Here is a 24,570-nt window from a genome sequence, read left to right on the forward strand (position 1 = left end):
TGTGTGCTTTTTTTTATGGTCGTCACGGGCGTCGCCCCGCGGCGAGACAACCCCATCGCTGCCCGCCCGCTGCTCGTCCGCTTGTGGCAAGGACTCCACCCACATGGTGCACGCCCTGCTGGCACATTATTTTGCCACTTCTTCAACTGAATTTGAATTAGATCTGTGTGTAGCGTCTGGCGTGCGTCTTGGCAGCGTGTAAAATAATATATTTATTTTTATTTTGGCCAACAAAGGGGCAAAGGCAACACCAACAACAACATCAGCAACAGCAAACAACAAAAAGTGTTTTGTTTTCCTTTCAATTTGTATTTTTATTATTTTCATTTGTATTATTTTTGTGTGCTCATGAATAAAAAAAGAGGCGGAAAGCAGCCAAAAAAAGGAGTAGGAAGCAGCCATAGCGACAGCCTTAGATGGCCCCAAAATTGTATAGCTTAGCCCTTTTGTGTCCAGAGAAGGAGAGTGAGAGAGAGAGAGAGAGGGCGAGCGCGCCTCTAGAAGAAGTTAACAAATTTTCGCATGAATATTTCGTTGATTTTTCTTAAGGGTGACCCGTCGTAACAGGCCGAGACAGGGACCATGGGCCCAGCCCGAAGTCCTGGCCCATGTTTTGGGCATGTTGACATTGTTTGCCGCTGACAGCCAAAAAGTTTTGAGGAATTTACTTTTAATGGACAGACGAGACGAGACGACGTTGTCGGGCGTGAACTTGCCATTTAAATAAAGCGACAACGACGGAGGAAATCTATTGATTTTTTGCTGCTTGTGTCTTAAAGCCGCGTCAGGGCTTTAATCAAAATATTCAGTTAAATAGCTGGGCCAGAAAAAAAATCAAGTAGAAGGTTTGATAAAATTACTCAATCAAAGTGAAACAATCGGTTGGCGGCGGCGCATCAAAGTCGCCGCCGCATCTTGGATCGGCGGCAGTTCAAAGTTCTTAAAGAGGCGGCAACTTTCCAATTTTCACCGTGTTACCTAATTTTAATTGTCATGCCACCTGATGACCCGCTGATCATCTGCTACCTGACCAACAATCGACCAGCCTCGCTCGCTGACTCAGCTCGCCCGCTTTTTATTTGTTTTGCTATTTTTTCTTTGGTGACCTTAAATCCGCCGCTCAATGGTTATAGGCTCAACAATAGCCTGAGAGTCTGGGCTACTTACGACTACCGATTTCCTTTGGCCCTCTCACACCCCCCTCGGGCTGTCTCCGCTGCGCTTTTTATGGTCAGCGTGTGTTGCATTGTGGTTTGTCGCTTGTCTTACGTTGCGGGTGAGCCGAGGCTTATGTACCAAATATTTCTGGGAATTTAATTGCCTTTTTGTTGTGCAATTGTTGCCCAGTTTCGTTTTGGTTTGGGCTTAAATCTCTTCTCTTACATTTTTTTTTGCACTTATCTTAACGTTTGTCAAACCTTCTTTGAGCTCTTTTGGCAAATGGCCCGCAGCGTTTTTGTAGCAATTTCTATGGAGGTTTACGGAACTCATGATCTTACAATGCGCGGGGATTTTGCTTGCTGCATGAAAAGGCATTAAATGAATGGGTAAATACAAAAAGATGCAGTAAAATCGCTGGCATAAAAAGGGATTAAAAAACAATAAGGAAAAAATTAAAAATTTAACTGTATTCCTTTTCAAGACTTCAGATTTATCTTAAAGAATTTTTAATTTTAAGTATGACAATATTTTCGGACTCATTTGAAACATATTTGTATTCTTTATAAAAATTTAAAAATTAATTAGAATTAATCAAACATCTTTAACTATATTCTGTTTAAAGATTTTTGATTTATTTTAATTAATTTTTAAGTTTTATTAATAAAATAGATACTGACTCATTTAAACTCCTTTTTACTTATTTTGGTATCTAGAACATTATTTCTGTCCTTCATCTTCTTGAGGGTACAACCCTGTTGATTTGGTAATAAATAACAATTGAGAATATTATTATGAAATATTACATAATCCTTCTGTACATTAGCATCTACAATGAACACGTTTGCTGTTCATTATGATTTAATTGCCGCTCAGCTTCTAATCCTACAGATATAAAGTTGTCCAGGTACTTTCATTGCTGGGTTCATCTGCCCACAAATCATGCAATTTCAGCTGTGCCAAGTCATATATATGCTGAAATTACCCAAGATTTATGACTGCTAAGCGCTGTTAACTGTCAACTGTCAAACCCGGCTTGCACCTGGGGAACGATACAAGTCATAGGCGACTCCACTTCATGAACCTGGCGCCTGGATACGCACATTAAACCTCTAAATACTGATACAACACCTACATTTACAGCTACAACTATATCTACACCCACAACAAGCTCAGTCTAAGCCTCATCAATGCTTGCGGTTGCAGCCTGGGTTGTTCCCTTGGTGCATGCATAGAGCGGAGTCATAAAACTTCCGCTTTACCTTTTAGTTGTTTGCACTTGGCTGATGGAGTGGAGACAACAGCCGCCTACATATCAGCACTCCATGGCCCCTTCACCCCCCTAGGGGCACGTTGCTATTAGCAGTACATTTCATACATTTTGTAGTGAACATAAAATGCTACGTTTGTTTTTCTTATTGTTGTTGTTTGTGTAAACTGTTGACAGGCAGGCTGGCAGGCAGGCAGGCGGCGCAGCGGGCGAGTCAAATGAGCTGCAGTCGTAAAAAAGACAATTGAGCTCATATATTCTACACATAGGAACGGCGTTGACAGATCGTAAAAGGCCGTCAACTGAAAACCCGGCCATGTAGACGACCACAGCCACAACTCCCACATAAATATTAAGCCCCTGGCCAGAGGCATCGTAAAAAACACCACCAACAGACTCCCGACTCACAGACCACAAGTTCAAAACGCACACACAAGGCAGAGAACCAAAAAGTAATAACAAAAAAAAGAAAAAGAATAACAAAAAATTGATTAATCTCATTAATAAAATGCCAACCTGCATGGTGCGTGCAATCAACGCGCTGCTTGGCTACCCCTGTCCCCTCTTTTACATTCAGAGGTCGAAGCAATAAAAAACGCAATCGTAAAATATGAAAAAAATACAACATTTAAGTAGAAACAATCTAGACGAGAGGGTTTGACTAACAGATACCCTGTAGTACTGACTACATCTTTAGGAAAATTGTAAGAATTGTTTAATAATAATTAATGCTGATTTTGGCGACCTTTCCATTGATTAATTCATTACTAGCTAGAGGCTCGGAGTTTAATTTCTTTGTTTTAATATATTTTGGCTTCCAATATATTTCTCGAACTGCAGTTCGACATTTATGATATTTCCATTAAAAAACATAAAATGATATTTAACAAATATGTCACTAAGCATCTAATATATTTAAATATATCCAATGTTTAATACTTAAATATATTTAAATATATCTAAATATCAGCTTTGTGACATATTAAATTTTTAAGAAATCAAACAAGCTAAAACGAAGTTTTATAAACTTATCGTATACCAATTTTTATATAACTATAAAGCCCGAGTTTTTTTTGGGGTCATACCCTCAGCTAGATGCAAGGAGAAAAGCTCGTAAAGGACACTATTATAGGGCATATATTGGGTATTCATTGAAACCAAGCCCAAATAGAGCGTTAGCGAACCATTGATCCCAATGTTTTTTAATATTTTTTGCTACCCAACTAGTCGCATTTTATGACCCAAGTTGGGTTAATTTTTCAGTGGGGTTCAAACTGTCAACGCGCATAAATTTTAATAAAGACAAACTCTGGCATTATTTTCATAATTATTTCTATTCATAATAATTATTCCCTGCATCTCCCTCTCTCGCTGCATTTCTTGTGTAATAGTTAATTAAAAAAAGTGAAGGAAAATTTCAATAATAAAATGTGTACTCATTACGAGCCCCTTATCAGCCAACATCAACTGGGCCTAACTGTGGCGAGTCTGTGAGTTGTTTGCCCTAACCCAAAACTTAAAGTTTGACTCACAAATGAGCCGCTGGCCGGGACAGGGCGAGGCGAGGCGGGGCTGTGCTGGTTTGAGCCGGCTCGTTTTGGCTTTGGGGCAGGTGATTTTACATTTGATATTGGTTTGTTTTCATTACAAATGTTGCGCTGCATTTCGATAAGCAAATGTTGTCGTTTTCTATTTTCAGATTCAGTTTCAGTTTGTGTTGTTTCACTTGCCAAAGCAAATTTTCGAATTTTGTCTAAATAAACAAATATATTGCCTATGTTTATTGAGCACAAAATTAGATATGTGCGTAGATAGGCAAAATTATGGCACAGTCTATCAAGGTAAAAATGCTTTCAAATTATTTCAGTGCCTCGCAAACTGCATGCCGCATCAAATTTGAAAAATCGTATTAAATATTTTGAAAAAAAAGGTTATGCGGGCTGTAGATTCCACCTAGCGATATCGAAAATATAACATTAAGACTAATGATTCGAGCTTTGATGGTGTTTCCATTGGTCTTTAATTGAGCCATGATATTTAAATGGGTTCGCCTGACTTTATTGGGCGATGGCGCAGATCAGGGTCTTATCTAAGAGATGACTTTGATTGACTTGTGTTGAAAAGCATAGGAATATTTTTATACAAATTTTCTTAAAATTCCAAGCAACTTTTCATCAAAAAATTCACAAAAATTATATAAGACGATATGTCTTACCTTTGCAACAAAAACTTGTATTTCCAAACAGAAATTCGTCAGCTCAAACTAGAAAAAAAAGAAAGAATATCCAAGGTCTTTAGATAAACCTATTAACCACTTTCAACCTATTTCCAACCAATTTTAACTACGATTACTTGCTTTATATTAAATAATAAATAAAGCAAAATATATTTCATCAATAGCAAAAGAAGGGTTGAATGTTAAAGAAAAGCATAGAACATTTTCTTTATATATTTGAAGTAAATTGAAAGGAAAATAAAATATTTTCTAGATGGAAATCAGCTTAAAAAATCATCAATTATCGATAGATCTAAATACAATACTTAATATACTATAACAAAAGCCTAACTAAAAACAACCAAAAACCCGAATATTATGGTGCTTATTTTCTCACAGCCCGCTGCTTATGAATGAAATCAAAAAAGTTTTATCTTCTATGAATTTCTCGGCTGGCCGAAAATAAACACACACACACACACAAACACAAAACAGAATTTCATTAGCTTAGTTAACCTCTATTATTAGCCCGAGCAAACAATGGGCCAAGTTTTGACCACAACTATGTGAATATATGGAACGTTAGCTTGCCGGAGCCCCATCAAAAACCCATAAGGTCTTCGATTATCCAAAATAGCCGCAAGTTTTGGCTTTGGCCTGCAGCATTTATTTTATTGTTTTTGTTGCTGTTCTTGTTGCTGGCCGCCATCAAAGTATCTCTCATATCCATCAATAGTCAAGATGCTTATCGGTCAGATAATAAATTTCACTGTGGGTGTGCCCCACTGTCCCCCATCCCCGACACCCACCCTAAACCATGCTGGGCATTTAATTTTAAACGTTTTGGCTACGCGTGCTGATTTTATAACTTATCTTGGCATAACATTTTTTACGTTTTATGTGGCTTATGAAATCAGAAACTTTTTGTTGCTTTGATCAACAGCAACAACGACAAAGAATCGAAATAAAAATATGCCCAAAAATTTCGTTGGTCAAGTTAATTTGTAACTTGAGTTGAGTTGCGGCTGCGATAAGATCTTCAAATGCTTATGACAGACGCACAAAGGAGCAGCAGCAAAAAAAATAAGAATCAAAATTCAAAAAGCATAAAAAATTTTAAAGCAAACTAGTTTTGTTGGCGGATTTGCCATATTACTCAATGGTTTTGATGTTGCTCATAGTTTCTATTGATGGACAGTTCTTGACAGGCTGGCCAGTTCAGCGTGGCTTATGAAATAGTTCTAAGCGCTGGTTTTGATTACCACACTAAAAGAAATTTTAGGTGATGTTGGTGAATAGGATATATAATTGAAATAAATGAACTAAATTTGACTCAGTTAATAGCTTTTTTTGTTCACGTGCTATTTTAAAAGAGAATCTCAGATGAAATACGAAGAGATTACCAAGAGATAAATATCATTTAAGATCGCATCTTGAGATTTCAAGATTTGTTTTAGATTAATATAATATAAGTATAAGTTATTTCACGGGAATGTGGCCTAAAGCAGAGAAGAGCGTGGGGGAATCAAAGTCTTATTTCTGGTCGTACGATGCCAGGTTAATTGGCTCAACGTCGTACCACCAGGGATAGTAAGGGTTGCCACCGGGGGTTAAAAGAGTGGCCTATTAACCTGGCGTCGTACGATCGGTTCTTCTCAGCTTTAGGCCACATACTCGACACCCTTCTTACGCCTGGTGATACGACGCTGGTTCTATGGCTTACGGAAATCCTTAACATATGATATTTCCTTCTAGTTTGTCCAAGTATCTATGTTATTTTCTGCGTGTAGCCCTAACGCTACATTGAAAACCCGCTAATCCTACCGCACATAAACAAAGCTTGCTCCGTTTTTTATGAGCGCCATAAAGTTAGTTCAGGCCATATAAACATTAATGGGCCTTATATTTAAATAAAAATAAGCATAGTTAAACATTTTGGTTGCCTTTTGTTGTTCAGTTCGTTGCATGCAAAATTAGTCCAGCTCCGCTTATAATAGCTAATTATGTGGTTATAGTTTTATGCATTTTTAATGCAAACATATAACAAAGTCACCTATCCCGAGTGCCACATAAAATGTCGCTGATTAGAGGCGACGCACGTTCGAGCTGCTGTTGTTGTTGTCGCTGGCCATAAACAATTTTATTGTTTAATAAAATTTATTAATAAATGTTCGGTCTAACGGGGCATTAGTCGTTGTCACACGCTTCCAACACAAATCAAAGTTTTAATAAACATGCAGTTTATGAGTTTCGGTGCCCGGGTTCGGGCAACCAAGGGTTAAACCAGTTCTTATACAACGGCAAATTAACACTTTATAAAGTGCAGCCCCGGGCGCTCGCTCAGCCGGTTGCAGGCAAACAACCAAAACCAAAGTACAAAAAAAAAGCTTTCGGAAAAGTTTTTTCTGCTGCATGTAAATAGGCAGACCCGAAATTTGAGTAAGCAAAGTAAATGAAGTAGAAACGAGCTGAACAAAAAAAATAATATAAGAGAAATAAATAAAAGCGGAAAAAAAAACAAAATGCCCCGAAAATGTTAATTACTTCCTTGTTTACACAAAATGAGTGTGTCTTCACGTGTGTGTGTGAGAAAGTTTCGGCTAGGGGCGTTTAGGAAGATGCGCTACCAGAGGGTAGCGTGTTTACTCTAGTAGTGTGTGCAGCGGGACAGGGGTAAAGGGATAAGCATATTTAAAATTCTAATAAAGGAAAAGTTGCATAACGAGAGCTCATATCAATTATTCAACAAAATTTGATAAGCGACATATTAGCCGAGAGAACTTTCTTAACCGAAAATACCGATTGCCATAGAAAATTATAAATATAGCTACAATTATCGATGGACATCTAGCTATTTCTATTGAGACCAGCTTATTTTATTTAGATTTTTGAATAAATAATAAATAGCACAAGACTTTAGACTTCACGCTGTGTATAACTAAGGTCTCATTTCATTGGATTATAAAATAAATCGGAAAACTTGTTCAGTATATTTATATTTATTTAGTAGCGCAGTGGGCTAAGCTTTTCGGGTTTAAATCGCTGTTAAGAGGGCAGAGTAAATGTTTTTTATTTGAATACAAATTTATTCTTATCCTGCAATCGAACTGTTCTATTAATTCTATATAAAAAGTTAAAAAAATAAATAAATACAAATAGTAATAATAATAATAGTCATCATAAATATAATAGTAATAATAATAATATTTAATAATAATAATAATATTAATAATAATAATAATAATAATAATAATTATAATAATAATAATAATAATAATAAAAAAAAAATAAAAATAATAATAATAATAATTATTATTATAATAATAATAATAATAATAATAATAATAATAATAATAATAATAATAATAATAATAATAATAATAATAATAATAATTATAATAATAATAATAATAAAAAAAAAAATAATAATAATAATAATAATAATACTAATAATAATAATTATTATAATAATAATAATAATAATAATAATAATACAAATGAATAAATACAGTCGTAGATCGATTCCTGCACAATATGTATGACAGATAGAGCAATTGATAGACTTAAAGAATCTAGTACACTGCCAATACAAGAATGTTGTGTAGTAAACGGGTACGAAAACGCTCACAGAATAAGCTTTAAAGAGCCAAGTTGCCAGATGTACAACTTTTAGAGTCTTGCTTTCACACTCTTGACAATGTAGAGCACACAGCGAGGGCTGTCAGCCTGGGCTGTTAATTCAGGCAAATGTAAACGCAAATCAACTCAACTCTTTTGGCTGATGGTGTTGATTACAGACGATTACAAAGCACTTGACTATACACGAGTAGTTCTCCAGAGAGCACTGTGCCATGCACACCCCGTTCATCCGTGCGGCCCCCTTCCTCCCGCCTGCAATCATTCTTACAGAGCTCTGCGTCCAACTGTCTGCATTTGCTTAGACGCAGGGCCAACATGTTAGTCCTATCATTAAACTTTAGCAAAAGTCAAACAAAATTAAGAAAGCAGCCAGGAGAGAGGAAGAGAGAGAAAGGCAGACTCCTTTTGCTTGGAGGCCACTTGACGCTAAGTAAACCGAATTAAAAAGCACACACACTCAAGCTGGCACACACATACATTCTCACGCACACAAATGAGGCACTCGTAGTTGCTTTGAAGTTTTTTAAGTCTTTAAGACCTGCTGACCAGCTTAAGGACATGACTGGGCATCGCATTGACTGCTTATTGGACTGAACATATGCCAGTGGTCGGTCTGGTCGGGTCGGTTGGTCAGTGGTAAAGATTATCGATCGTTGGCTTTTTCAATTGAATTGTCTTCGAATCTTAATGCAAGTCGCAGCCATGTTTCTAATATAGCCCATCTTGCTGGCCATCTCACTTCCGCACGCTCTGGCGCTCCCTTTTGCTCCAACGCATGACCTCGTTGTGTGCCATGTGCGTGTGTGTCCTGGCTTGTCCTGGTCTGTGTCCTGGGCAGGTTCTGACTTTGCTTTGTTTGCGTTTTATTCTTGTATTTTGCTTCTTTTTTTCCCCTTTTTTGTGCTGCATTCTGCTTGGGGTGCCTCAACACTTGCTCCAACGAAATTTAATAAGCAAAAGGACATGTTTTGGTGTCGTCCTCGTCGCCCTCAGCCTGTGCATTGCGTGTAAGACGTCCATCAACTGAAGCAGCCGGCTCATTAAACTTGTTTTTTTTTTGCTCCTCTCTCTTCTTGGAGTGCCCAATGGCCAATGGCATGTGAAGCTGCTGGGGCTTGACTTTAAAAGCTAACAACCATGTCCTGAACTTATTGATTTTTCGTATTCATTTTCGATTTTTTGTCCTCCATTTTTTATATTTTTTGGGTAGGACCTACAGAAACTGGTTACCATAAACTTAAAATTGCAACGTTTGAGGCAACGGCTCAAATTTTATAATTGTGAAAATTAAATGATTTCGTTTTGAACCGCTTTGGTAAATTGAAAATCGATTGCCAAGTGTTTAAGTTAAGTGCAGCAAATATTCTGAAGAATTATATTTTTCTGGTTGCCAGATGTGATTACTAATTTTTCATTTATTTTTATTAATTTTCTAATTATTTTAATTTTTGTTTGTGAATTTTTAATGTATGCTTCAATTATTTTTTACTTAATTTTTATTTATATTTATTTAATTTAGTTTTTCTATGTCTATTCTTTATTTTGTACTGCTTTATTTTTTTATATTTTGTATTATTCTAATTAATTTTTTATATTTATATAGTTATATGTATTATTAGTTTTATATATATTCACTTATAAATTTTTTATAATAATTGATATAAATATTTATATAGATATTATATAAATTTATTTTTTATATTGTTTTATTTTTAATTATTGTATTGTTTTTAATTTTGATTATTATTTTTAATTTTTGTTTATTTCTATTTCAGTTTATTTTTATACTATGTATATTTTTTATTTAAAAGTCCAACATTTTTTATTACCAAAAAACCATAAATAGTTCATAAATAAACTTTTTCTAATAACAGAAATTTAATTGCCAAAATTGTTTTACTATTTATATGCAGCGATATATAATTATATTACTTCGTTACTAATGATCTTTTTTTATATAAATAAACCCCAATGTGTAGAGCATTTATGAGTATATCGCCCTTAATTGACTACACACACACACATACACATATTTTAGGTTAAATGACATTTCTAATGTCTCAGCAAGAACTCGACTTGTTTCCAAGTAGTTTACACAAATTGAATCTAACCAATTGAGGCTCTCAACTAAACCGAAACCCTTGGCTCAAGCAGCTCTCTTGGCCAAGCAGTTGAGCTGGGCCAATTTAATAAGCTTCTAAGGGCCGCCATAACGCAAATGTGACAAGTGCCAACAGGCAACACACACACATATACACACACACGCGTAGACAGGCAGCTATAATATGCATGTATGCATGTTCATATATATATTTGTATATTTGAGTGTGTTCATCTGTGTGTGCGCGTGTGTGTGTGTGTGTTTTGTCATAATTTCACGTCCATTGTCAGCATTTATTCAGCGTCGCATTCAACATGGCGCACAGCAGAAATGTCGCAGGACGAGCAGCAGCAACAACAACAACAACAACAGCCACAACGCATTGTCCTGAGCCTGCCTCGCATTTAGCTGGGTTTGTTGTCCTTGTTGTTGTTGTTGCTGCTGCTCCTCCCACATCGTAATTATTTGTTTTGGCTTGCTGGGTTCATTTACTTCATAAAAAAAAAAAAATAAGTGAAAAACCCCTAAAGAAGCGAGCGACACACACACACACACACACACACACACACAAATCTGCATGGCCCCGTGGCAAGGGTTTCATCGTGTGGCATGCCCCACATGTGTGTTTTGTGTTTATGCACATGTGTTTTAATTTTTGTTTGTTGTTTTTAACAACGACAACAGCAGCAGAAACAACAACAAGAACAACAATACAAACTGTTACACTTTTGTCGCTGTTGTCTTTTGCGTGGGCTCAAACAATTACAAATTATGGCTCAGTGTACGCTTAGGAGCTTCCTACCGAACCTGCCCCGTTTCGGGTTACCTTTTTTAATTGTTTTTTCCTGCTGTTGCTTCTGCTTCTGCTGCTTATGTTCCTGTGGTGTTGTATTGCCCAAATGCTGTTGCTGTTGTTTTTATTGTTGTTGTTTCTGTTATGCTTAAGTGTCACCTTTGTTTATTTGAGCATGCCAAAGGTTTTCAAGTGTAGCTGCGGCCTTAGCAGGTCAAAGTTGAAAACGCCCGCAGAGCGCACATACTTAGAGCAGACACTTGACTCCTATTGAAAATTTTGAACTACTTTGGCAATATTGTTATACAGTTGCAACTACTACACATCTATTTTTTAAGTGAACATTTATTTTGCTTTCAATGATCATTTCATTTTGATTTATTTTTATATATTTTTTTATTTACTTTGTTGACATTTAAATTTTTCATATTTAATTTTAATTATTTTTTAAATAATAATTATTTTATTGTCAATCAAATTTGAATATTTGATTTTATTTTATTTTCATATATTTTTATATTTATTTCAATGGCATTTAAATTTTGTATATATATTTTTTACCAATATTTTATTTAGTTTTCCATTTCAGTTGAAATTTATCGCGAATAAACCAGACAGTTGATATATTACACTAATTGTCATACTTCAGTTATTTTTAAGCGCTACAGAAAGGTTAAACTAATTAAAGTTGACTTATCAATAATAATAGAAGGAAATTTATTGAGTGCACAAGCCCACGCGCGAATTTCATTCCAAAATAGACAATGTCAAGAGATGGAAGGCAGAGACAGTCAGATACAGAGACATACAGACGGAAAGACAGACTCTGATTTGCGCAGTGTTACACTGAACTACTCACCTTTTGTGCTGTTGTTTATGTGCTAATAGAATATGCCAGATACATATATATATATATATATACATATATACATGTATAGATATATATATCCATGAATAAAGCCGCATATATGGAGCTGTACACATTTACCAGGAGACTGAAGCGTTTATTATACAGATTTATTTGCCTATTTCTACGCGCGGAACGTGACAAAAAGCTCATTTTACTATGTAAGAAAAAATACATAAAAAATGCCCAGCAGCAACAATTTGTGTATATATATATATATATATATATATATATATATATATATATATACATATACATGTGTGTGTGTATGAAAAGTCAGTTTGAAGTAAATCTTTATGCAAAATGTTTGGGCAATGACTGGCCCACATTTTGTGCACACATTTGACACCCGAAATGCCTTTTACTTATTTTTTTGGTGTCAAAGCAAATATTTTGAGCAACCTTTTTTATTACATTTAAATAATTTGATTGCAAGTGCTGACAGGGTCCGGTCGGAGCGTTTAAATTTGTAGCGCGCCCGCGCTCGCCCTTGACCTTTTTATTATTATTATTATTCTTTTTTCTGTATTTTTTTTGCAACAGTTTTCAATTCAATTTAATTCACTTTGCGCTCTGTGTGGGCGTCTCAGATACATTTTCTTATTTAATTTTTTTTATTTTTGCTTTTTGTGCTCCTTTCTGTACTCAGCTTTATTTGTTACAGCATAAAAATTTATTATCATAATAAGCAGGCGAACCGAAAAGGCCGAGCTACTTTTTCAGCAGCAGCTACCCATATGAGAAATATATACATATATATTTTTTTGCTTTTCTCTGTTTTTTCCTGCAACCCTCGGAATGTTTTTTATGTGTGTTTTTGTTTCTGTTTTGATGGAAATTCGATATTTGCAACATGTATTGAATTTTGATCAGTTGCCTAGTAAGTAATACGCCAAATATATATCTTGTACGATATTCCTTACTGCTGTTGCCTGCCTACATTGATTTAAAGTGCGAGCAACTAATTCGGCAGCTATTGATTTTGTGTGCCCCAGTAAAATATAGCTCAACGGCAGCAGATGCGTATCTGCAAACAATTAAGAAAATTCTTAAATGAAATTTACAGAAAGGAAAAAAACATTCCGAAACTCTCTACGCTACACTTCCTGCTGCTGCTTCCCATCCAAGTGCCGGCTTTTGCCCGGGCACAGTAGCAACTCATGTCTGTTACCATTTGTATCTAGATACGCATTTATAGTTACGTTCAGTGGAGGGTTTCAGGTCTGATGTGTGTGTGTGTGTGTGTGTGCGTTTCTGTGTACCTCATGTGTGTGCTGTTTCTTTGTAGGTTTTGTGTGTAATTCTATTAGTTGCAAGTTGTTGTAGAGTGTGGCACAGCTCTTTTGACGCAAACAGCCAACGACAAACCTCAATGAAAGCAAATTAAAAAACTTTTGCCCTACCATCAGGCAGCGCAGTGGAGAAGGGCGGTGGGATGGGGGAGGGGGACCGTGGGCCAGGGGGCCAGGGGGCACAGACGAATAACAAACGAATGGCATGTTCCCCTCTTTTATTTTTAAAATCGTTTTTCCATTTGCCATGTTCAACGAAATCGAGTGCAACTGTTTGTTGTGCAAAAATTTAGCTACTTTTTGGACTCGATTCGAACTAAAATAAAGAGAATGTGGGCAACACGAGTATAGAATGGGGAGATGAAATAAAAATTAATCACTTAGGTAATGAAATTTTCTGAATTAACTTTAATTACACACACAATAGTTTTGTATATTCTAAGTGTGTGTAGCTAAATTGACTTACCAATTTTAGTTTTACTTCGTTGTATTATCATTTTAATTATTTGAGTAAAAACAAAGATGTAAATAAAGTGAATGTGTGCTTAGAAAATTACTATTATTATTATTATTCTTAGGTAACGTGTGGAAAGTTACTCTATAAATGATAAGAAAATAAAACTTTTTAGACAGACAATTAATTAATATTGTAATTTAACTTCTTGTTGTTGATCTTTATATATTTAAAAATTGAAAATTTATTTTGTGAAATTATAAGGAATGGAAAAATGGACAACGTTTAAGTTTGAAACACAAATTTTAGGTTATTACACCTAATCCTTACCTTTGCCTACTAGTACGTGACCTTCTATGACCTTTTCCACAGACAGTTCTAAACACAATTCATATTATAAACCACTTCGACAGACCTAAACCTTACCACAAGCCACTCTAGGGTCGTTCAATGCTTGGCAAAGACAAAGTCGGTGTCTTTTTTCAAGTATCTTTTTCTTTTTAACGCGTTCTGTGTTACTGTTACCAACTCTGCCGCCACTTGTGGGCATCAAATGTAGCGCCTACTGCTTACTTACTCAGCTCTTTTTGGCCGCATAACGCACTTTGGTAGCACTCGAGAAGCTGAGCTTGGCATAAATGCCAAAAAACCGTCATAGAGAATGTGCCTAAGCGACTATGAGAATGTCTATGAATGTGTGCGTGTGTGTGCGCGTGTGTGTTTGTATGTGTGTTTGCTACCCTTCAATTTGATGCACAGACATGCCGTCATTTAGGCAGACAAACACTCCGCAAAACTCAACTGACAACCAGACAGAGCAGACCATACCGAAAGCACCAACCACTGTAGAACTATGAGGAGTATAGGGTAAAGGGTATAGGGTAAAGGGGAGCTGGAGGCATGGAATATGTCTGCAATGCGAGGCGCATTTGTATTTTGGTTTCATATATTTTATATATACACAGATATTTACTATATAAAGAGTGAGGGAGAAAACAAAAAATGATTTATCACTTTGGTGCGCGGCGTGTATCTGAGTTACGTTTGCTCAGTTGACTTTGACAGGCCGCCGACTGCGTGCAGCATCTCCCTCCCCGCAAGCACCGCTCCAACCGACAGAGTTGCCGCACTGCGTGAGGATTACAAAACAGCAACTCATGTGCATGATGAATTAAATTAGCAAAAAAATATATACAAATAAAAAACAACTAACTAAAAAACCTGCCTGAAATTGTAAAGCACCAAGCGCATTGGCAGCCCCTGATGGAACAAACTCTTTGCTCATTATCAAAAACGCGGCATGGTTTTGGTTTTATTATAAAAGGCTTTTTACATATTAAAAACCTGCCGCAACATTATCAGCAGCAGAGCAAAATAATAAAAAATTTAGTTTAAAGTTTTTGCATTTACAAAATGAGCTCTGCTTGTATAGAAAATCTGGCTCAACAATTTTGTAATTAAATTTAATGCTGTTTTCAATTTTTAGACAAAATCTATCTTTGTCACGCTGTAGATTTAATACCCTCGTAGATATTTGCCTTTTGCAGATGTGTGCCAATTGTGAAGCTCGTAAATGCTCAGTTTGATGAAAATATCTTTACCATAAAATAAGCTACTTTTCGACCTGTTGTTCCTGTTGTTCCATGGCAGCTGTATGATATAGAGGCCCGATGTTGATAAGATTTTACATATATACGAGGATCGTTGTGGAACCAATGATTACCAAGTTTGGTCAAGATATCTTGATAAGCAAAAAATGTTACCATACAAGAACCTGCTTTTCGACCAGTTGTTCCTGTAGCAGCTATATGATATAGTGGTTCGATCCAGCCGGTTCCGACACTTGTACTGCCTTGTACAGTAGCCTTAAGACTGAGAGACTGGTTCGCATAGAAACTGACCAACTATATCAACTCGTCTGTTAATGCAGATCTTGAATATATATACTTTATGAAGCCCGAGATGTCTTCTATGCGTTATGCGTTACACACATTATGATAAAATTAGAATACCCTCTACAAACGAATAATAAACTAAGCAGTCTACCCTAACATCATTATTATCAGCAAGATAGATAACTAAGTTCTGCAACTTTTTTAATATTTTATCAACATACAGTTAACAAGAAAAGTTTTTTCTTGAGTTTCTTTCTAACTATAGAAAAAATTATTTTTATAAATAATTTTGTAATAAGCTGCAAAAAAAATCAACATCATTTAGTATTTACCTTTGCTTATTCATGTAACTGAAAATACATATTTTAGTAAGATTTTATACCTAAAAAAAACAGACAGTTGCAAACTCGCAGTCCCAGCCCAAATTCTCAACATATAAAACAGACAAATTTTGTTAGTTTTTAAAAAAAGGTTTTTCATTTCATTTTTCATTTTGCATTTGTTCGCTTGCGAAACAGAAAAATATCTTTGTTTTGTCGTACATAGATGTATATAATAGTTATATATATATATATATAATATATATATATATATATCAATATATAAATAGTTATTCACAAGAATTCGAATTATTCATAGAGTACATTATATATATATATAAGAGTGGCATTAAATTATAACTTAGAACTTAGCATTGTTTTTGAAGGTATATTATATATTACAAAATAAAAAATAAATAACAGTTTTGGGCTTTCATACTGGTACAAGTGTTTGCTTCTCTCCACAACTCTCACTGCTTCTCTCTCTCTCTCTGTCTCTAGCTAACTAACTTCTGCTAACTCTTTCTAATTTGCTTCGCTTTTTTGTTTTATTTGTATTTATTTATATGCTGCTTAGTTTGAAACTGTTTTGCTAAAACTGTATGACGAGTAGGCGAGTTTATGATCCAAAATATGACATATACATATACATAATTTTCTTAATTTTCATAATTTTTGTTGTTGTTTTGTTTACTTTGTTGCTTTGAAATAAATGCTCTTAAGTGTTGGTATCTTTCGTACTTGCTATAGGCAGTTTTTAAACATTTACTCTTGTGTATATACCATATATATGGATACATGTATACATATATATATATATAAAGTTTATCTCATATAGGTTGTTTTTTATAATATCAGTTAGTATTTTCTTTTGTTTTTACAGTCACATATATATATATATATTTAGTATTTTTGTATGCATGTATTTATATTGTGTATACGCCATGTAGTTTTAACCCATTTATGAAACTTCTATTATTATTTGTTATCGATATTATTATTATTATTACAATATTTTGGTAAGCGTAAGTGTTTAAAATGAGCTTTACTGCATAGCTTGTTATATTATTTAGAGTTTTTTACGTTTGCTAGCTAATTGTTGAATGCTTTTCTTTTTTTTACACAAGTTCAAGTTCTCTGCACGTGTGTGTAAGTGTAGATGTATGTGTGTACTGAATTAATTGTAGGAGACTACGTATTTGCAGTGGCATTTTCTTATATTTAGGCATATCTATGTAACTATTATAGGCGAGTTTTTCTTTATATACATATACAAGGATTTGCGCTTTAAGGGGGAGCACAGGTTGGAGAGCAGAGCAATGAATAGGTGGCAGTTTTTTTTTTAAGTTGTAAAGATATAGTTAAATAAAAGTTCTTTTGGCAGCAATTTTATAAAATTATTTTAATAAATTGGGCAGAAGTTTCTAAGGTTTTGATAAGACAGAAAACTTTGCAGATTGTGAAATAGGAAAAAAAACATTGAAAATATCCAAAACTATTACAAAGTTTCTCAATTCTTGCTTTAAATAGATTTAGAGATTTCCAGAGGTAATTAATAAATGAATAGCAGATTTCTAAGAAATAAAACTGCCAAATTTAAAAGATTTGTCATTATATAAATTAAATAAACTTTGGCTAGCATTATTTAGACACACCTTGTCAATTGTCAAAGTGTGTTTATATAGACGGACATTTGAGATACAAAATCTGTGTGCAGTTTATAAATCTTAAGCTTGTTGCTTGGTCGAACTGATTAAAAGCATATTAAAAAGTTAGCTGGCAAATGCACTAAACGCATTTTGCAGCTCTAAAGGGAAAATGAATGAATGAAAATGCCGTTTGGCAAAAGTTTTCTGCAACTGCAGCTGAACTTTGTAGAAACTTCATTTTAGCTCACACAACAACAACTTGACATTGCCACGCCCCCATCTCCCTTACCCATTCTGACTACTCCCTGCCCCAAAGCACAATTCATGCAACACATGCGACTTGCTACATAAACACAACACACATAACACAGCAAACAGAATACAAACAAATGCAAGTGCAACTGTATTTGTATCTTTGTATCTTTTAGTTTGTATCTGTATCTTTTGGTCGTGCTCGTGTGTGTGTGTCTATGTGTTTAATGTACTTGGATTTATGTTTGTACAGTGCACTAAAATGACTTTACACTGGGTAAACAAAATATTTGTTACGCTGCGCGCACTTCCTGAATGGGGTTGAAGAGGGGGGATACAGCAGGGGCTGGATGCGGGGGGTGTTCGTTTTTAGTGTGTGCGCCATGTTAGGTTTTTCTTTGGGTTTTGTATAACTGCAATTTTGGACTCTAGACAGAATTTATAATTTATTTTAGCTGCCTCGCACTCGCTCTCTCTTTCTCCCACTCCCACTCCCACTCTCTCCTTCTCTGTCTCCTTCTCTAATGCACCCTTTGCTGCTGTCTCTCGCTCTTTCTCTTAATTTTAGCTCGCACATATTTTAGTAATTAAAATGATGCACCAGGAACCAGTCCCTATAGAAATCACTGTCACTCTGTCCAACTGCTGGACAGGCATCCTCCAACATAAATATCTGCTTCTCTTTCACTTAATACGTCTCCTGCTCTACCTCCCGCTCTCTCTCTCGCTCTTCATACCAAATACGCCTGCACATGTGGGCCCTGCTGTTGACCACTCGCCTGTTGTTGTTGCTGCTGTTGTTGTTGCTGCTGCTGCTGCTGTTGAGGATTGGACTTGACCGCTGTGCTGGGACCCAGAGTGCCCGCATGTGCCGTCTGCAGCTGCTGCTTGGGCTGTGGTCGCCAGGTCTGTGCGCGCTGCTGCGCCTCGAGCGGAGCTGCTGCTCCGGCTGCTGGCATCATCAGCATGTGCTGCTCGTTGTCCAGCGTGGAGTAGTCCGAGTCGATGCTGGAGTAGATGTGCTCCGAGGGCGGGCGCATGCCATGGTGTTGATAATATTGTGCATGCAAATGATGCGGTCCACCTGGATTGGCGCCCACGCCAACAGCCACGCCCACACCTTCACGTTCGCCGCGTCGCTGCGGTCTGGGACTGGGCGTGGCCGTCGTAGCCGTGGAATAGTTTTGCTCAGCTACGGCAGCAGCAGCGGCCACAGCGGCCGCCGCCTCCGCCGGTCCACAGTAGGCAGGCGGCGGTGCCTGGCGATAGAGCAAACCCGGACTGGCCGGCTGCTTGATGCGCTCGTGATTGTGGTCCAGCGTATAGTTGTTGCCCCTATAGGTGGGATAGTCGACGGGCAGGGCATAGCGCAGCTTCTCCCAGAAATGACGATCGGTGCGCCGGATGCGATGCACCGCCGAGGTCTTCAAATATGGCAACAGCTCAATGTCGCTCTCCGCCTCAAAGGCCACCTCGGGCTCCTCGATGATGACCAGCTTCTGTGGCCGGCCCCTCAGTGCGTCGTGCAGGGATCGGCGCAGCTCACAGCGTGACCATTCAGTTTGCAGGAAATTGCGTGTTAAGAGGATGACAACACGCCGAGACACACGACTCGCCTCCAGCAGCTGATAGTGTGTGGCATCATGTGCCAAATCCCGATGCTGCAAACAGACGCGCAACGCCGGACGACCCGTTTCCAGTTCACTGGCCAGATGCTGGCACACAAACTCCGAATCCTTGGCGGAGTGCAGCAACAGGGCATCGTAGAGTTTCTCGGACTCCTCGCAGCGTGGCCCGAACACGCGCACCCCGTAATGTGCAAAAAGCCAAATTCTCAAGGATTCCCGGAAGACGAACACGATGATGATGACGACCAGCAGAAAGATGAGCGCCAAGGCGGCTGCCAGCAGCGGTATATAGGACTCGGGTATGCCATGCTGCAGCATGGAGCCACCCGAATAGTAGTCGGTGCAGGCCGCACCAGTTGAATTGAAATCCAATTCCCGTTTCTGTGTGGCAGCGCCCGTCGAGCTGCTGTCCGCATAGGCTGCAGCTGCCGTATTCGGCGCCGCCATGCAGTAGATATCCTGTGCATCCTGGACAATCAGCGCGTTGTCTGCCACATAGGAGGTGAGAGCCTGCAGGAACTGGCAGCGGCAGCTCCATTGATTACGGCCCAGCGATATGGCGCGCAGTCGCTGACCAAAGTGTGCTGCATGCAGCTGCCAGATGGGCAGTGTGACCAGACGATTGCCGTCGAGACGCAGCAGCTCCAAGGAGACCAACGGCGCCAGCGTGCCATTCTCAATGTTGGCCAGTTGATTATTATGCAAGTAGAGCTCCCTCAGGGCGGACAATTGCTCAAATTCATAACCATGCAGCGTCTGCAGCCGATTATCGGATAGCTGCAGCAGCTGCAGTGTGGCCAGACTGGCGAAAGTGCGATTCTGTATGGCTGCCACCTGGCTGCCATTCACATACAAAGCCTTCAGATTTTTGCGTCCAATGAAGGCGTGATTCTTGAGCACCGGGAAATTGTTGCCATCCAAGTAGACAATGCTCGAGTCCATGGGCACACGACGCGGCAGCTCCATGGTCAACTGATTGCCGCAATCGACCACATTGGTGGACCAAATCTGATCGTGATAGCAGGTGCAATTGTGCGGGCAGGTCATCTCGCAGTCGCAGGCATCAAAGTCACAGCAATGGCACAGCGCAAAACAATGCGACTCGTAGCGGCAGAGAAAGTCCTGTGGACGCAACGCACTAAGCGGACGCACTGCAGCACCGCGAGCATGCGGCATGACGCACTCAATATTTGGCATATCCATGACACGCGGATGCTGCCGGGTGGTCAGATTATTAATGCGCTGCAGCCAGTCCATGGTGCAGTCGCACTCGAAGGGATTGCCGCCCAAATAGAACTCCGGCAGGGGCTTGGGCGCCAGCACCGGAGCGATACGCAATTGTTGCAGCTGCAACTTGCTCAGCTGATTCGCATAGAGATCGACGCGTGCCAAATTCGATTTGTCGACAAAGGCATTGGGTAAAACATTGCCAATTAGATTGTTATTTATGAAGAGCAGCTCAATGGTATTGGGTATGGACATTGGGCCAATTTCCGTAATGCGATTGTGACTGGCATCGAGGGTCTTGACGCGTATCTCCTCCTGCAGCTTGTAGTAGTTGCCCAATGCTTCGATATAATTGCCGTGTATATCCAGCCATTTGAGATTGGAGGGTATAAATGCATAATCAAACCAGACCAAGTGATTCTCGGAGAGATTCAGCCAGAGCAGCGAGACCAATGTGGCAAACACGCCATTTATATCGGACAGAAAATTACGATCCAAGCGAATCGCCTCCAGTTCATAGTTTTTATCAAACGCGCCGCGCTCGATGCTCTGTATGCGATTCTTGGCCAGATTTAAGACGCTCAAACGTGGCAAATCCGCAAACATGCCCACAGTTATGTTCCCTATTTGATTATCGATCAGACGCAGACCGGTCAATTGATGCAAATTCTTGAAGCTTTGATTATCAAAGGTGCGTATTTGATTCTCGCCCAGATCCAAGGTGCGCAGCATGGCCAAATCCTGTAGAGCGCGCGGCACCTCATTCAGCTGATTGGAGCTAAGATCGAGTTCCTTGAGATCCGAACAATTCTTAAAGACAGCTGGCTCCACCACGCTAATAAGATTATTATTAAGAGTCAGCTTGGAGAGCACATAGAGGCCATTGAAGAGCTTGTCATCGAGCGTGTGCAGGCGATTCTCGGCGAGATTGAGCGTGTGCAGATTATAGAGCGGCAAGAAGGCATTATCCTCGATATGGCCAATGGAATTATTACGCAAATTGAGTATTTGCAGAAAATACAACTCCTTAAAAGTGCGATAGTCGATGCGTGTCAGCGCATTGTGCGCCAGATTGAGCACTATCAGACGAATGAGTCCGGCAAATGTGGTATTATCGACATGATTGGAGGTCAATTGATTGCCCGACAGATCCACCACAAGCAGCTGCTCCAGACGATGAAACAGGCCTTTGGGCAGCTCATACAGTTCGTTGTTCTGCAAATGTATCTCACGCAGCTCTTTGCTGCCCGCAAACAGGCCCTCCGGCAGCGTTTCCAGATGGTTGTTGCTTAGATTCACAATACGCAGCGAGGCCAAACCGGCTAGCGCCTCACCCGATAGCTCCGAGATATTATTATGCTGTAAATTCAAATGCTGGAGGCGACGCAGCCGCGAGATGCCCCAACTTTCCGTAATGGAGCGCAGCTCATTGTGACTGGCATCGAGCAGCTGAAGCTCGCTGCCACTGCCAGTGCCCCCACTGCCGCAATTCATGTCTGCAAAGCCCAACTGTTCGGCGGTGCGTATGCGATTGCGTGTCATGTTGAGCGTCTGCAAATTGCCCACGGGGCACAGGAAGCCAGCGGGCAGGGCACGCAAATTATTATCGCTCAAATCCAGCTCCGTCAGCTGCTTCAGTCCATTTAACGAGTCCGGGTATAGTTCCAGCGCCTTGGCCGGACCCCATTCGGCATTGCGTGTGCTCAGCTTCAAGGCTTTCAGTGTGCTCAAGCCCTCGAAGGCATTGTTGGGCAACTGCAGCAGCTTGCATGACTCCAGACGCAGTGTGTCCAGCGTTTGCAGGCGGGCAAAAACAGCCATCGGCAGCTGGGACTCAAATAGATACAAATCGCTGCATTTGATGGTCAATTGGCTGCTGCCATCGGCACCCTGCAAATCCAGGCCCGGCTGACGCTCGATCAGACGCAGCGCACAGTAGACCGAGCTGGTGCCGTTATATGTCCAGGTGCATTGATTACTTGGCCCGCTGTGTGCCGGTGCCGGGGACGAGGCCACCGGCTGCATGGCGGCAGCCAGCAGTGAGCTATAATCGTTGGAGAGGCTAACGCTGGCGGCGCCGGCGCCACCACCGAGCATCGCATGGCTGGCAGCGCTATTGTCACTGCTGGCCGAATCCTTGGGAGCCAGAGCGCACAGGCAGCTGCCGTTTAGGAGGAGCAGCAACAGAAGTAACCGCAGCTCCATGTTCTGGCTTGGATTTGGGTTGGGAATTTTAAGGGGGTGGGGTTGTGGGGCTGTTGCCTAGGTATTACGTTTGATATTTTTCACGTTACGTTTTTCGCGTTTTCACTGCTCAGTTTTTAATTGAAATTGACATTTTTAAATTGGTTTTTTTGTTACGTTTTTTTTCCTTTCAATTTTTGATAGCCTTTCAATTTTACGCACAGCACTTAAGAACAAGAATTTTTAAATATTTGCTTTATTTCATGCACTTCACCATTGTATTTTATATTCATTTCATGTTTTCATTTTACAATTTTTCAACTCTCATTTTCATCATCGTTTGAAACGCTTTGCGATTATTTTTCTCTTGTATTGTGTTTTTATTTGAATTTTGTGCGTGCTCCACACGTCCGTACCGTACGGCGCTCGCACTCGAACTGTTTGTTGGTTCGCTTAACCAACTAGCCGTAGACCGATGATAGGAATATCCGAACAACTGCAAAGATACAATGTGCAGTTACATACAGAGAGTGCAAACGAGCCCGTGTGTGTGAGAGAACGAGAGAGAGCGACAGGCACGAAGGAGGCGCATGTGCTCGTCGGGTGGGTTTTTTGCTTAAGAACGAACACGACAACGCACACGATATAAACGGCTCTCGCAAGTTGCCACTCTCCCACGCTCTCTTACGCTCTGGCATTAGTTACATTTCTTGCCGCTGCATGGCCAAATGGCGCTAGTGTGCCGCCGAAAAAGAGAGCCACGAAGCAAGAATATGTGAGCGCGTGTTTTGAGTCACTTTTTGAGTGACTTTTTATTTGGGATTTATGAATTGAAAGCAAAGTTATGAATAAGCAAAAGATTTATAAGAATTAAGACAAAATTATGCCAATTTTTTGGTAGGCAAATATTAGGTGATATATTTGAGTGTTTTGTATACAATATATATTTTTCTATAAATAAATTGTTAAGATTCCAGAAATAAAATAAATTAAAGTAAAAAAAAATAATAGAATAAAATAGAATAGAAATAAAATTAACCTAAGCTTCGCATCTTAAAATGAAAGAATCATTTGGTCTCGAATAAAAAAAAACCCCGGACCTCTAGCCAGCCAAACAAACAATTATAAAATGTTAAGGTCGCCAAATACAACATTTATATAAAAAATCAACCTGGGAACTTAATTATTTTTCTCGTACCTAAACTTTTTTGGAAGCAATCTTATCGTACATAGGTATGTGTTTTACAGTACTATGATTTGCTTTGTATAATAAAATGCGTAGGGGAAGAAATTGAAGAATACAGATATTTAATAATAATAGTCAACACATTATAAAACTTTTCTGCTGCACGTTTTACTATCGAAAATAAACAAACAATGGCCTAAACAACCCACAATTTTAGTATAAATTAGATAAGGTTTTATGTCTCTATAAGCTTATATACAATAGAATTACCGAATATTCTATAAAAATTTGTTAGAAGAAATTTGGTATCAATTAATTTTCAATATAATTATAGTTTGAAAAGCATGCTATATAAAATCTAAAAATCAAAAACTTTATAATTTGCATTCATATCTATGTA

The 24,570-nt window shown here is 38.6% G+C and overlaps 1 protein-coding gene and 1 long non-coding RNA gene across 2 annotated transcripts in view; both read right to left on the reverse strand.

Moving 5' to 3' along the window:
- Positions 1 to 24,570, reverse strand: part of LOC135427167 (uncharacterized) — a 203,575-nt gene that overhangs the window by 146,810 nt on the left and 32,195 nt on the right. The gene's annotated exons all lie outside the window — the stretch shown is intronic.
- On the reverse strand, positions 16,584 to 23,480 carry Toll-7 (Toll-like receptor 7). Its single transcript, XM_064680503.1, has one exon. It carries the CDS (start codon positions 23,003 to 23,005, stop codon positions 18,677 to 18,679), a length of 4,329 nt encoding a protein of 1,442 aa, XP_064536573.1. The 5' UTR covers positions 23,006 to 23,480; the 3' UTR covers positions 16,584 to 18,676.

This window comes from Drosophila montana, unplaced genomic scaffold (genome assembly GCF_035044405.1).
Source record: "Drosophila montana isolate Dmon_TW-CO22-7 unplaced genomic scaffold, ASM3504440v1 contig_2127_1, whole genome shotgun sequence".
Taxonomy (NCBI): Eukaryota; Metazoa; Arthropoda; class Insecta; order Diptera; family Drosophilidae; genus Drosophila; species Drosophila montana.

What these genes read in the sequence shown, in the direction of transcription:
- Toll-7 (XM_064680503.1), bottom strand. Translation starts at nt 23,005, where the DNA reads ATGGAGCTGCGGTTACTTCTGTTGCTGCTCCTCCTAAACGGCAGCTGC.